Raw genomic sequence first — 15,146 nt, forward strand, 5'->3', positions numbered from 1 at the left:
ATCACAGCACTGACTAGAGAACCACAGTGGCAACCAGAATCCAGGGGCCGAACAACTGTTTGTGGGTGAAGAGGACACATTTATTTCATTTACATGGTCACTGAGGCTACAGCAGAATCAACGCTGTTACAATAGGCAAGCACTACTGTCTGCAGCAACACAGCATGTTTCTTAAACAGCATCCAAGTCTCACAGGTTACGTTTGCATTAAAAAGAAATCTTATAAACCAATTGAGGAAGCAGTTAAAGGCCAATTTTAAATGCCAATGTAAAACAAATTTCACTTGAAAATACAATTGAAATGCAACCGCTAGGAGCACTGTAAGAAAAGGTGACCCAACTCAAGTAGGATAAAAAAAGACGGTCGAAGTGGTAAATAAAATACAATAGCAACATTTTAAAAACCTTGAGATTCCCGTGGGGGCGGGGGGGGGGCTCCTTCCCTTCAAGGGTCTGAACATGGGCCTCGCTCAGAAGAGGCCTGTTCCACAGGAGAGGCAGCTGGTACCTGTGCAAAATGTGCAGCAGGTGAGCTCTGCATACAGAGGAGAGAAACAAAGTATCAGCGTGGTTTCTGCTGGGAACAGCAGGCCTTGTGTTTTAAGAGGCAGAGGCTTAGGAGAGTCACCTCTTACTGCAAGAAGCCTTTCACACATTCTAGGCCCGCCCTCGAGACACCTTGTCAGTAACTTCGACTTAAATGTTCTTAGAAAACGTGACTAGAAATTAAATACCTGGGATTCTTGCCATGTTATTCAAAACTCCAGATGGAGAGTCGGTCACTGCTCCACAACCTAGGGTCCATTTTCAACTGTGTTAGCCTTTCCTCAGTGAATTCACTTGGGTAGGTGCAGCTGCAGCCCTGGGGACAGGCCACTTGAACAGGCACTAGCTAAATGATATCATTTGCAACAGCACCCTCAAATCAGCCCTCTCTCTAAAAGATCAATAGAGGTCAGGGCTAGAGTTAACTTCAACAAACATGGAATCTAATCTCCTGGCTTCATGCACAGCAGCCGAAGTGTATCAGCCATCTCAAGAGCCCATAATCTTATTCCAGGGTATACCCTTGATTCCCATTTCGATATATTCAATAGATGGATATTGTTTAACAGATCTTCTGGCACCTTTTTTCATTTTCTTTCAAATTTGCCACAGTACCTTTTTTTAAGTCTTAGAATATGCATTGCTAACACAGAAATCAACAGTGAGCATATTAGCAAAATAATGGAAGAAAAAATTTTCTGTACATCCTCACTAGAAAAATCCCAATGGATTAAGGCAGCCCTATCATTTTTTAGACTGGGATTAAGGCCGAAGTAGAGAAGGGAAATATTGAGAAACTGCCAGGATAAGAAGGTTCAGAGATGAAGACATCCTGGCAGCTAGCTCACTGGTAGTATCTCATTGCTTCGTACCAAATGCCTCCTTGTGGGTGCCTGAAGAAAGCTGGCCTTGCCCTTGAACCACCACACACATCTCCCATAGCAGTTCCTTGCCTCAGACCCACACTGTGCAGGTCTCACCAGCGCGCTCTGGCTTTTCATCTTCACCTTCCCCCAGCAGCTCCCCACCTATGGGCCCCCGCCAGCCTTGCTAGGTTCTGCTTAGTGTTTTAACTGGCCAAGGGCTAAACCATTAGACCTTAGAAACAGTAAGAAGCTCTGTGTGGATACACGTTGGCTAGAACGCACTCATTTTTACAAATTGGTCTGAATGCAGTCTGGCTTCCCTGAGAGCAGGTGAAGGGCACCTTCTCCCAAAGAACAGGCTGTTTCTCAAACACCTGCTGGATGGCACATGCAGCCTTCAGATTAGAATCATCTGAGCTCTTTAGGTACTTCATATACGTTAGGCAGAGAGTACATCCAGAAAGTGACCCTGGAAAGCCTGCCTCGGGGTTGAGGCCCAGAGGGAGGCTCTGAGCAGGTCACTCTTTAGAGCCCAGCCAACTCAACAGAGACGCTGGTCTGGAGACCCCAGAGCTGGGCACTACTCAGTACCAACCTTCTCCAGGGCGGAAGTGCATAATGTAGCTCTCCCACAGACCTGTGGGGTGGGATGGGAAGGATGCCCAATAGTGATGCGGGGAAAGAAAATCCACCTCCGCGAAGAGCAAGAAACTAGTCAAGAAGTGACTAGGAACTATGGTCTTGCTTGCTTGGCTGGTTTGCAGATCTACAGAGCAGGGGTTTGGCTGTGTGGAGGAAGACCTCCAGTTAGGCACATAATCCAATCACACCCATTTCAGCTTCTACCCCAGGGTCTCTCTGCCCACCCACTCGCTCTCATCCAAGAACAACAGGCAGAAGCGCTTTCTGGCCACCTCTACCTGTACCAACATCTTTCCAGCTCGCCCTGCAGGGCTCTGTGCTTAACCACCACTGCAGATGCAGCTGATGCTGCTGTGGGGTTAAGGGGCCAGAGCTCGGGGTGGGGGGGGGGGGCGGGGATGGGGGCTAGAGGCCAGAGGTACTTTTATTTACTATATTTACTACTGATGCTGTTTTTTGGATAAGAAAACCCCCTGACTGTTAGGATGCCTGATTGCTTTGCCTTTGTAGCTTTAGATGTCAGAAGCAAAACCATCAAGGACATGTGTTTCAGTGCTTGGGCACTGTGGTGCGCCCCCTTGCCAAGGTCCAGAGTAGAACCGAAACCTGTAGTTTTCCTCTGCCAGAGTTCAGTTTCCTGGCAGCACCTCAAACTGTTGCTCTGTAAGAGGGAAAATGGATGAAGAGGGAATAAACCACAGGGCAAAGAATTAGAACGTGTTAGCAAATGCTACCATGCGGAACACTAAACTTTATTCACTTTATTTATATATTTAACAGTTCTAAAGTATTTACTTCTTGTTTTGACAAAAATGAAAAATATAGGAGCACTGACTGACTCCTCTTTAGGAGAAAAGGGTTATATGTACAGCTACGGAGAGTTACGGTTCCTCCTTTACATACAAAGAAAAATATTAATAAAAAAGTGCTTCATTGATCGAAAAGGGCTAAGAGCTGCAAGCATTTATTCACACTGTACATCAGACCCAAGAAACCCGTATCATAACCTCTTGGCACCTGTCACTAGGAACTGCACAATCTTTAATTAGACTGACTTCTCCCTACCTGCACGGCCAGACCACACAGAGTGCGGAGAAGAACTACACCCTGTTTCACTAAACTCAGACTGTGAGCTACCTGCTGCCACTGGGAAGTCAGAGACCCACTCAGATGCTCTTGGCTTTGCCTGGACTGACAGCTCCAGGAGAGACTCGGGGCCACGTTGTAACCACACCCAGGCACACATAGGAGCCACCTTCCTGAGACACAACTTCCCTTGGCCAGGGAATTGCTTCCAAAGGGTCAGAGAGTTCCCTGGCCTCACCCCCATCTGCTCACCACAGTCCGCCATTACCAGTTAGCAGCTTTTAGCAGAGCCAAGCATGGCCCTTCCCCGAGAGGGAGGGCAGGCACAAAACATGGATGCCAAGATTACAAAGCACAAACCTAAACTCCTCTCCACCTTTCCCCACACTCACTCGACCACAAATATTCTTGATTTAAGGCTCTTTTTGGACCACATCAAAGCTTACTGAGGAAAGGTGCCCCAAATCTCCTATGGGCTGTGTCCCGATTTTCTAAAGAACCCTGCAAAGTCACCAAGTGGCCCCTCACTGCTGGCTGGCAGCACAGGAGCAGGGCAGGGGGCCTGCTGGGCCCTTCCCACTGCCCCAAGAAGGGAAGGAGGAGGAAGGCTGATTGTATAGGACATGCTCCCTTTTCCAGAGGCTTGCACTCTAAAAGGCTGATTCTACCCCTTAAGGGGAAGATCCATGATTTGTTTGTGGTTTGGGAATGGGGAATTTTTGGAACCCTGAGTCTGGATTTCCCTGTGCTGGTCAAGGAAGAGAGATTGTTTGGGGGACCAGGCCCCAGAAGGGGCTTCCAGGTATGCCCGGGCTCAGGGCAGGCTTTGGCCTTGGCCACAGCAGCAAGACACTGCAGTCTGGCCAGTCTGCACTCTTATGCCTGAGGGTGGGAAGCGCTACACAGCCTGGCCGAGGGAAACCTACTCATGAGAGTGAAGGGAGCCCTAGACCATCCAGGGTCAAGTTAAAAACAGAATCCCATGCAAGAGAGAACGTGTGGGCCACCACCATTCCTAGGCCCTCTCACTCGCCTCAGAGGAACAAACACCTTCCTTCCCCAAAGGGGGGCCTGGAAGGATTCCATTTATTATGTGTCCCTCCCTCCAAATGCCAATCCCATTTATCTGTGAGGTCGGACTGGCCTGGCTCCTCTCAGGAGGGAGACGGCACTCAGGGCAGTGCTCTGAGGGAAGATGCTTCAGCCTCCTCAGCAGCAAAGGTTTTTCCAATCAGCTCTGATGTGGCAATGGCACGAGAAATGGTCATAAACATCAACCCTGGCTTGCTTCCCCACTCACTAGATCCTGGGCCTCCACTCCTGACTCTGACAGCCTCCTCCCGTCCTGAGGAACCAAGCCAACCTTCAGCACCTCAGGACAGCAGGTGGTTCAACAGTTTACAGGGGGCCTGGCAACCTCTGGTCTTCCATTTAATTAAAAAAAAAAAAAAAAAAATTAAGACAACCAGGGGACTTTTCTTTTTTGGAGGCAGAGGGAAGATGGAAAAGGGAGAGGAAAAAAAAAAAACAGTAAAGAAAAATCAATCTACAATCCAGTGGTACATCCCAAATTTCTGTCACTCTGCACAGGTGGTTCCATGCCCCCATTCCAAAGTGCACGGGCCTCTCGGTCTGCCCAGGCTGTGTGGGCTTGTCAGAGGAACAGCAGCTTGGCCTCTGCCCGCCCCAGGTCACTGAGCTTCAGTTTGAAGTGGCAGCAATGGGCTTATCCAGTTCAAGGTCAATGCTGGAGCTTGTGGGATGTAGGCTGCTATAGCAAGACTTGCACACTCGACTGGGTTCAAAGAGCTGCTGGCTGGGAACTGGAACCTTCTGATTACAACAACTGGAGCAGAACACATTCCCACAATTCCTTGAGATGAGAAGAAGAAAAAACAGTTAGTTTCGGTAGCAGGTATGGTGTGAGGAAACCAACTTCAAAAGACAGAACTTTGGGGTGCCTGGGTGGCTCAGATGGTTAAGCGTCTGCCTTCGGCTCAGGTCATGATTCCAGGGTCCTGGGATCGAGTCCTGCATCGGGCTCCCTGCTCCTTGGAAGCCTGCTTCTCCCTCTGCCTCTCTGTCTCTCATGAATAAATAAATAAAATCTTTAAAAAAAAAAAAAAAAAAGACAGAACTTTGTTGTAATTCGGATGTGCTAGAGACTCCTCCAAGACTGAACTGTTTCATTGGTCTAGCCCAGGACAAGCCAAGCTGGGCGGGGGTCGGGGTGGGGGGGGAGATAGAAATTCCTGCCTAGTGTAGTTTCACACCACTGTGACTTTAGGGCCAAGGGCACTTGGCTGTCTCACCATTATGGCTCAAAGTTACAGGTGTACAGGAGGATGCTGCTCAAGAGAGATCCAGGAGAACAAAAGGGCCCGGGGCAGGAGTGGCTACTAGAACACTGGCTCAGTCCTGGCTCAGAAAAACCCAGTTGGCCATACCCACTTGGGCAATGGCCTCTGTGTAGCTTGTGGTCACAGAGAGGCCAGAGTCCAATGGAACTACCTCCAAGCACTTCAGATAAGACAAACTACCTAGTCTAGCTGGGGAGTGAGGAGCCTTGTCCAACGGGCTACATCCCCAGAGGCTCGGAGGCAGCAAAATGGAGAAAAGACCATTGCCATCTAGGACTGCCCTGTTGCCAGCATGCAAAGCCAGAAGACAAGCAACCAGTGACACATGCTCAGGGTGAAAGGACAAGAGCACAGATGAACACACGTGCACAACACCCACCCCCCCTTATTAGATAGGTGTCAGTCATTTATGGCTCACTCCCCGGGCCCCATGCATCTACCAGGGAATATCAGAGCTCCACCTAAGGGCCTGACTGTACTCAGGGCCCCAGGCCTCCCTCTCCTCCTCCACTTGAAAGCCCAGCTCTGACGTGTCCGCGCAGCACAGGTGCACACAACCGAACAGCTGCCCTTCGCAGCCAAGAGGAAAAGGAACTGGCAGAGGATAAGGTCCTGCCCACCTTACAAGCCCACTCTGCTAGGCCCTAAAGTACAAATCAATCTCAATAAACCCAAGAATGGGGGACTTCAAGGAGCCTGACATAGTCCACCAAAGACTTGGGGAAAGCAGCTGAAGGGAAATCCTCCTCCTCAGCCAGCATCACTCACTACCTTTTCATTTATGCTCCTCGGAATCCAAACCCACCGCAGAATTAAGGACCACCTGGGCACAGAGGAGAGAATACTAAATACCCTTTGGGGACAAATATATGTATATATACCACAAAAGGAAAAGGCTAGACATGGGGCAATGGAAGAAGAACTAAAACATAACTTCATCTTCTAGAACGCAGTAAGCACCTCACATTTCTGAAAAGCATGAATCAGCAAGAACCTGTGGTTACACAGAAAAATTGCCTAGATCTACTTCTGAATGTCTGCATTTATTTAACGTATCTGCTGGAGTTCATCCTGATATGAATTTGATCAGTTAAGCTTTTCTATCTGGCTTCTTTCAGGGGATCCTGACAGACCCTAAGTGGAACCCTCCACTAAAGTCTTCCATGCTAAAACAGTTCTCTGGAAAGACCACCTCTGTTCAGTCCTGGTCTCTTTGTTAAAAAAAAAAAATTTGGAGCAGCAATGCTGTCTGACTTGGAGATCATGAAGCATCATTCTAGCATCCCACTGAATGACTAACCCAAAGGAAATAGCTCTGAAAACCCAAATGGCTCTGCCACAAGACCAGCCTCGGCTGAAGCACGGCTTCTCAGTCACAAGCAAGATGGCTCAGCTGACCTGTGTGATCAGGAGGGGAGTGCACGGCTGCAGCCTGACTCGGGCTGCTTTGGTTTCCCCCTAAGCCCACCTGCCTGCCTACGCTCCCAGCCCCAGGCTTCATCCCAGTGAGTGCAGAGAGGGGGAAATGGCAGCGTTAGTGTGGAGAAGTTATTATAGATGTGCAGACATCACAGACAGGTTGTTGCAAATGCTCACCACGTTTGATCAACACGGTCAGTGTCCCTGCAAGGAGGGGAGAGAGAGCTCAGAAGAGAAGCCAACCAAAGACATTTGGGCTTGGGGGACGGGGCAGGGAGATATACAGTCCTGAAGCATCATTACTAGACAAAGAGGTGGTTCCATTTTCTACCTGGGTTCACTCATGTGGGTGAGCGATGTCAGGATTCAGATGAACTTCCTATCCCAAGAACACTGAACATCCTCCAGTCAGTCACCACCCCAGCTGGGGCAAAGCATCTCTAGCAACTAACTACCCCAATCAAGAAAGAAGTCAGGAGCCTTAAGGATTGAAGACTATGTCCTCTTCTGTCCCTACCAGTCCCCACAGCTAGGTCTCCTCACTACTGGCACAAGGAAAACGAGTTTGGGGTCAGGGAGCAGGGTAAGGAGTAGGAAATTGAAGTTCCCTGCCCATAGCAGGAAAACTTTTTTTGCTCATAGCAGCCATGTTGAACGGGAAGAAATGGTAGTCTGGGTGGTGGCTGTTGCTCTGCTAATCCAGGAAGCAAAACAGAACAAAAGGGGACATCATTTGCACATTTTAAAATTCAGTCATGATCACTGTGAATTGGGGGGGAAAACCCCACCAAATGCAAACACCAATTTCAGAGGCACAAAAGATGAGTTGGGGGCCTACAGACCCCAGGATCTGCCTCAGCTGGGACACCGCCTGCCAGACGCCTGCATCTCTCCAAACTGCAGGCTCTGCGGGCCAAATCTCAGCCTCCAAACCCGGGCCCCACCCCACCACACCCTCAAACGGCACCTGCAGTGGTGCTTCCTGCTGGCGAGCCAGAAGGCGCTGTCGCACGCATAGCAGTGGGCAGCCAGGTGGTCCGGGAGCCAGCGAGTCATCTGTAAAACAGATGGGGCCAGGTCAGTGACAGGAGATGGGCCATCCAGCTGGAGCCAGCAGAGCCGTGCTGGGGGCGGCAAGAGTCACAAGGACCATACTGACTCCGGTGGCAGCGACCCAGCAGGTTGATGTCAGCAATACAAGAAAGGCGCGTCCAAATCGTTTCCCTAGAGGGGACTCCAAACTCCCCTGAGATCAAGTATCAGGCAGCAGCACCTTGGGTCGCTATGAGAGCCAACAAGGCTCCAGTTCACAGAGGCAAGGAGGAGAGAGGACCGGCTTGCTGAGTCTCCCTGGCTCAGAAATTCTAGGCTTGATGGGGATTCACAGAGGCTCAAGGCTAAGTGTGCTATGAGGTTATTCCTTGGCCAGGGGCACGGGACAGGGATGGGGTGGAGGAGAACCATAAGACAGTTGCATGGACGGCACTCAGAACAGGGGCTGAGCCTGTACCTCTGTGTCCTGTTTATCCACCTGCTCCCAGCTGGCTTCAGAGAAAATCTCTGTGCTGCAGCGAGACAAACAGTTCTGATCCAGATTGCTTTCCGAGTCGGGGATTGACGTCTGTTGGCAAACAAACAGAGCTGAACAGAATGAACCTGGCTCCTCCCAGGAGAAGAAAGGGCTTGGTAAAGAAGGGAGCACTGGGGACCTCAGGCGGGCCTGAGTATTAGGGCGGCCAGATCTGCTGGCGCCTCAGCCATCAAGAAACGGGTTGAGCAGGTGCAGAGACAGGGTTGAACTCAGGTGGCAGAGAGATGCACAGGTCTAAGGCTGTGTGCAGTGACTGCAGTGAAAAGATGGGCCTTGGGTTCCAGGAAGTGAGTGGGGCAGAAGTGACCAGGAAGGCGTGTGAACTGAGTGTCAGCTGTTCCAGTGAGTCTGTTGCTCCAGCCCTGCCACTTACATCTGCGTGTGCGAACTGAGTGCTTTGGGCACGTCCTCCTTTCTCTGAAGGACTCTTTGGGAAAATGAGAAACCATCATTAGTATGAAGGAAATACAGAGAAGTCAGTTCGAACTGAAAGTCGTTGGATGAGCCCGCCTTTCATGTACGCTGACTGCTTCAGAGCCAGGTTCCTGCTTGCATTCGAACACATCAAGTCAGACTCAGCGAGCGAGGAGAGCATCTCCCTGAGAACCGCCCCCTCACGCAGCCTCACTTCCAGTCACCAGGCCCCATCAGTGCTAACCCCTCCACAGTGCCAGAAACCAATCCCTTCTCCCCATTTCTACTGCCATCAGCCGCCAGAGGGCAGGTACAAACATTTGTTAAACTAAACTTTCACAGCTACAGCCTGTGTTTGGGGCGGGGGGGCGGGGGGCACTCACAGTTTACTAGCTAGTGGGGTAGGACAGGCATTACATTTTGACAGGAATATTTGACACTGCTCTAATGTCATTCTGCCCAGGAGTTCATGCCCTGTCTTAAAACATGATCCTCTCTCCAAAGAGATCTGACCAACCACATACTGAGTGCTCTCTTCCTTATTCTAACTGCCTCAACAGGACACCTGTGGCAAGTGAGCAAGGCAGGAAAGAACACCACGCAGACTGCCATTCACGTGGCTGAGGCTGATCTCCAGCCTCTCAACAGGACTGCTCTGGACCTTTCCAATTCTTGTAGAAATCTGTACCAATCACTGTGCACTGGGCACAAAGAGCGCCCAGCCTCAGTGTGCCCTCTCCTTGGGCAGTTATGGAGGCACTGTGGTCTACTCACCACTTCATCCCCAAAGTCCCCATTGAAACGGAGGGAGCTGGTCAGGTACTGGCTCTCCAGGCGACTCCTCAGCTCCTGTACTTGTTTCTTCAGGGTCTCCACTTCCTGCTGGTGGCCTGACTCGATCTGACGCAGGCGCTGTTGGATAGTGTCCGTGTACACAGGCATGCCATCGTCGTCCAGGTGGCTGCGGGAAGGCTGGTCGGGGCTGCCCGCTGTAGATGGCCTCCCCGGGTGGCTGTGCAGCCACTTGTGGTACAAGTTCCTCGAGTGTAAGCGGGCAGAGCTGCAGCTTGTAGCAGACAGCTGGCGGCTCAGTGAGTCCTTGCTCCTACCAACCTCCCCATTGGTGCAGTGCCCATTGGGGGTGGGGTGCTTCTGGAGGGTGCTAAGCCCTGGGGGCTGCTCTAAAGCCTTATTTTCGGTCTCTGGGGCACCATTGCACACCAGCCCCTCTTTACATTCGGCTAAAGGCAAGGCACAAGGAGAACGCACTGGGCTGTGGGTGCTGCCAGGGGAAGTCCTATGGACCACAGATCCCACTTGGGGCCTCTCAGCTAGGGTCTTCTCTGAAGGCCAGGGCTCCATGGTTTGAGGAAGCATGTCCTTGCCACTGAACCAGCCACTGTTCACCAGGCAAGGTCTATGATGGCCTTCGGGCCCACCTTCTGACTTGACTTGATCTTCTATTAACATGTCCATCGAACTGTCCGTCTCTAGTCCTCTGGCCTCAAATGGGACTTGGGAGGGCAGGAGAGAACTCGACTGTGAGGTACCATAGCCAACTTTTGCATCTACTGGGATTGGAAGAAACGCTTCCTCCCTATCTTCTGTAATAGCTCCTATTCGGGGCTGTTCCACAGGGACCTCCTGGGCATCCTCTCCCCTGGGGGACTCCTGGAGAAAATGGGGGAGAACACTGTGCCCACCCTGCTGCTCAGGAATACCCCGTGAGAACACGGAAAGGCTAGTGCCTGGATAGTTCGCCAGAGCAGCATCACCCAGTTCTAGTTCTTGAGGAAAGATAATGGCCGAGCCCTCAGGGGTCTTCACCCTGATGATCTCCTTTTCTAAAAGAGCCTCCTCTTTGACCTCCTGCATCTCAATGCTCCCCCTATGGGCAGGCTCCTCTATCCCAGTCTCCTCTTTGGTGGCCTCTTGCAAAATGTTCTCCATCTGCCCCTCGGCCACTCCAGCTGCAACAGACAGCTCAGCGCCGCCCAGCACTTTGGTTGGCTTCCCCAGGCTGTCAGGATCGAGAGGCTCCTCCCCAGGACCAGCCAGGCTGCTCAATTCCAGTGAGCGCCTGTGCTCCTGCCACTTCTCATTCAGACTTGGGTCACTGCTGCGCCGACTGGCTAGAGGCACTGTGTTGTCGCAAGCTGTAGTCAGATTGTCAAATGATCTAGTCTTTGGTAGCCTAAACAAAAGGAGTTAGAGGGAAATGAGAATCTGAGGCTGTTCAGAGGAAAGTAGGAGACAATCAGTTTTAACAGGCAGTTGTTTCATAATTGGGTCCACTGTAGCTACTCAAAGAGCCTTGGCATCTTTTAAAGTGAGACTCAGACGGACAGAAAGGCAAAAAACTCCAGGATGGGCCCTTCTAGTCGGCAAAGTTCCTCTCAACCCACCCCACTCGCCCTGCCCCGCCCCGTGTCCATATATACAAAGAAACGAACAGCAAATGCTATGTTTAAAAAACGTTCATGACACTGCTCTGTTTCTCCACTAGTGGCAAAGGAAAGTAGCATTGCTGATTTTCTGCTATTACAATATTCTAAATTAATGTATTTAGCAGTCTGAATTCAATAAAGTTAATTCTCAAGTGGCAAAGCCGAACTTTCTATATCATCTGACAGCATTTGCCTTTCAACCCCCAAAAGACAAATGATAGCAGAAAGGCAGGGGCACAGAGCATGGCTGAAACTCAAGCCAGAGGGTCACAAGGAACCCAGAGGTTTGCTCCATCACTGAGAAACCGCTCGGTGCATGCAGCAGAACAATATAGTGTAGGGCCCAACGCCCTTCAGGAAATGAGGCTCTTATGGCCTCGAAGCCTGAAACCCTTATACCCTCTCTGAGAAAACCTCAGAGATCTAAGCGAGACGTGTGGAGCCAGACAACGTCATGATCTCTAACCATGCCTGGATGTGCCCCAACACAGAAGTACACCCATACAGGACTTGAGGCCTCAGCATCAACCCTGGGCTCACCGGCTCAGGGGCGGATCATCAGGGCTGGTGCCAGGGGCCGGATATGGTGCACAGCTGTCGTCCACGGGGGTGGACGGGGATGGGCAGGGCAGGTACACTGCACTCCAAAGCATCAGGTTACGCACGTGACACACAGGGTACAGCACCTGAGAGAGCAGTGGGGATACAGGTTTAAACAAGTCCCAACAAGAAATGAGGGTCGAAAACAGTCACCAAGGTGAAACACCCAACAGGTCTGCACCAGCTACATTTCTCACCTGAGAGCCTCTTGTGGGCGTGAAAATCTAAAGGATTTTTTTTTTTAAATCTATTTCTCATTAATTACTTCTTAGGTCCCCTTTATTGAATGACTGACTTTCGTATCAGCTTAATTTGTTGCTTTTACTTCATACGAAGGTGAGTCATTCCACTAGATGGTGATTGTGTTTCCTGGTACAAAAACGTGGCTTCAGAAGACACTGTCAAACCTGTTTTATAGGATCATTTAAATTAATCATGTGAAAAGAAGGGAATTTTCTTCTTATGACTTCCCCAGCAGTGAAGCAAAGAGAGAAGCAGTTAGTGTAAATCTTTCCTCTGACTACTTAAATGTAGTGAGAAGCATATTAATAGTCCAGTGAAGCAATATAACCTCTGATTAACTTCCTTTTGACTTTAGAATTTGAGATGCATTCTGACAAAAGGAACGTTACCAGGTATCAACACAGATGTGCGTGCCTCCTTTCCTCTGCTTAATAGCAGGTGTCCCTTTGAAGAAAAAAGTCTTAAAAGGGCCTGCCAGTTCTCCACGGGGGCAGAAAATCACACCGACACACATGCTAACGTCACACACACTCTTCTCCTCTCTGAGACAGGAGCTGCAGTGCGTATCATCACCTGAGGACACTGGAAGGGTGCCGGGGGCTTGCAGGGACACCCAGGGGACGACTTAGGTTCCCCTTCCACTTGTTAGAACATGCCGAGAGTGAGTTATGCTCTGACAGAGGTGCCAGAAAAGATTCGTGTCTGGAGTGCAAAATAGAAATGTGTATTAAATCAAACCACCCTGAGCAAGAAGTGGTTAGCAGATCAGAGCAGTACTAGGAAACAAGCCTTCCTTAGGACAGATGGGGAAAAAAGGGAACCCACCCACCCAGAGACAAGAGAGATGCTTTTGAGAAAACAGTCACTACCGAAAACGGCGCCCATAGGTCTCCAGCCCCAAATTCCTTCTGCTGGTCGGAGAGGAGAGGCTGAAGGATACATACGGCTTCTGACTGAGATGAGTACAGGAGGTTTTTGAACGCCTTGTTGCCTGCCCGAAGCAGCGACCACACAGAACACGTCCGTTCCTGAGTGTGCTTGTCCCCTCTCTCCTTAGCGTTGTTGCACAGGAATGTTCCAAACAGGCAGGAATAGGTATGTTGCACCAGTTTCACCTGTGGGAGTCCAAAAGCCAGCCATAGCGTGTATGTTCTCCGGGGGAAGGGTAGCCCCGCTGAGCCCCACGCTTCCCCAACATCCCTGAGAGCACCTCAGGATTCACACTCCATAAGGATGAGGGAACCAAGTAAGCCACAGAAGAGCTGCCTCCTCACAACACCAACCCCAGAGCGCCAACCCCAACCACTAGCATTCCTGAGTCAAAAGAGCAAAGACAGATTGCAGGCACCCCATTCCTCTTGGCCTCCCTGGCAACTAGTCTGGCAAGTCCTAAGTTAACAGCCACACTCCAGAGCGACAGATCATTATCACCCGGGTACAAGAGCAGGTCAGTGTGCAATGCAAGTCTGAACTGAGAGCACACTTCTAAATAACTTTTCACTCAACGAATCATTCCTGAGCATCTGACATACCCCAGACATTTCTATGGGTCCTGAATAGGAAACAACTCTCGGACAACTCTCCTGCCCTGATGGAGCTGGCTCTAGTTGTGGGGGAGGGGTGACCACTGCTGTGGACCACAATAAGGCAGGGTGAGCGGACAGGGCACAAGCAGGACAGCAGGAGAAAAGTGAGAGAGCAAGTTAAGAAGGTTTCTGAGGGGGGAATGCTCCAGGCAGAGGCAACAGCCAGCACGGTGGTCTTGAGGTGAGCGCATGCTTGCGATTTCCAAGAAACAGAAGGAGGCCAGTGTAACTGAAGAACATTGCACAAAGAGAGCAATGGTAGAAAATGAATCTAGACAGGTAACCTCTAGGACAGCTCTGCAGGCCATTTTAAGGACTGACTTTTACTCTGTGTGAAATGGAAAGTCATTGGAGGTTCTTAAGCAGGGGAATGATACGGTCTCAATCATGTTTTAGAAGGATCCCTCTAGGGGCGCCTGGGTGGCTCAGTCGGTTAAGCGGCTGGCTCTTGATTTTGGCTCAGGTCATGGTCTCAGATGGTGAGATCAAGCCCCACATCAGGCTCTGTGCTCAGCAGGGAGTCTGCTTGAGATTCTCTCCCTCGCTCTCTCTCCCCCCCTCCCCCCCCCCCGCTTGTGTGCTTTCTCTCTCTAAAATGAATGGATAAATCTTTAAAAAAAAAAAGATCCCTCTAGTTGCTGGGTTGCTCTTGGGGCAGGAGATGGTGGTGGTACCTTGGACCAGTGTGGGAACAGTGGAGACAACAGGAAGTAATCAGGTTTTAGATAGATTTTGGAAGCAAAGCTGCAGAATCTGCTGACAGACTGAACGTGGAGTGTGAAAGGGGGAGGATGAGAGTTGGGCAGGCCATATAAGTTTCTGCCCTAAATAAATGGAAGGACTGAGTTGCCACCTGGTGAGGCTGATGACTTCTGGAAGATCATATTTTGGGGTGGGGAGATGTGGACATCAAGAACCAAGTTTTGAACAAGTTAAGTGTGAAATACCATTAGGACATCCACGTGGAGATACTGAGCAGTCACAGTTGGGTATGAGTCTGGAGTTAAGTGGAGAGATCTGAGCTGAAGACGGAATTATAAATGTGAGAATCATGGATAGCAATCAGAGCCATTGGACTAGATGAAATCCCCAGAGAGGCAGTAAGATACAGAAGCACATTGGAGGCTGAGTCCTGGAGCATTCCAACTTCAGCACTGGGAAGGTATTAAGCAGCAGCACAGGAGACAAAAAAGACCAGCCGGTGAGGCAGAGAAGAAGGAAGGCAGAGTTTGTGCTGGCAGTCAAATGAAGAAAGGGTTTCAAGAAAGGTGTGATGAAACAGTGCAAAAGAGTAAAATGAGGACAGTCAAAGATACAAACCTCCAGCTATAAAATAAGTAAGTCCT

At 50.2% G+C, this 15,146-nt stretch overlaps 1 protein-coding gene across 8 annotated transcripts in view; it reads right to left on the minus strand.

The window, feature by feature from the left end:
• Nucleotides 1-2,785: 2,785 nt before the first annotated feature.
• Nucleotides 2,786-15,146, minus strand: part of MTMR3 (myotubularin related protein 3) — a 136,151-nt gene continuing 123,790 nt past the window's right edge. For 5 of the 8 annotated variants that reach the window (XM_028124562.2, XM_088019571.1, XM_088019569.1 and 2 more), the window contains 7 exons: nucleotides 13,159-13,329; nucleotides 11,912-12,057; nucleotides 9,699-11,118; nucleotides 8,430-8,540; nucleotides 7,887-7,975; nucleotides 7,097-7,123; nucleotides 2,786-5,013 (listed from right to left, as the gene is read on the minus strand). In XM_028124562.2, the coding sequence (XP_027980363.1) occupies nucleotides 4,842-5,013; nucleotides 7,097-7,123; nucleotides 7,887-7,975; nucleotides 8,430-8,540; nucleotides 9,699-11,118; nucleotides 11,912-12,057; nucleotides 13,159-13,329 (2,136 nt within the window). In that variant the 3' untranslated portion in view covers nucleotides 2,786-4,841. The remainder of the gene's footprint in view (nucleotides 5,014-7,096; nucleotides 7,124-7,886; nucleotides 7,976-8,429; nucleotides 8,541-9,698; nucleotides 11,119-11,911; nucleotides 12,058-13,158; nucleotides 13,330-15,146) is intronic. The other 3 variants (XM_028124567.2, XM_028124566.2, XM_028124568.2) reach the window with 3 other exon arrangements.

Source organism: Eumetopias jubatus, unplaced genomic scaffold, assembly GCF_037043125.1.
Source record: "Eumetopias jubatus isolate StellerSeaLion01/CBP00866 unplaced genomic scaffold, mEumJub1_p1.0 scaffold_16, whole genome shotgun sequence".
Lineage (NCBI taxonomy): Eukaryota > Metazoa > Chordata > Mammalia > Carnivora > Otariidae > Eumetopias > Eumetopias jubatus.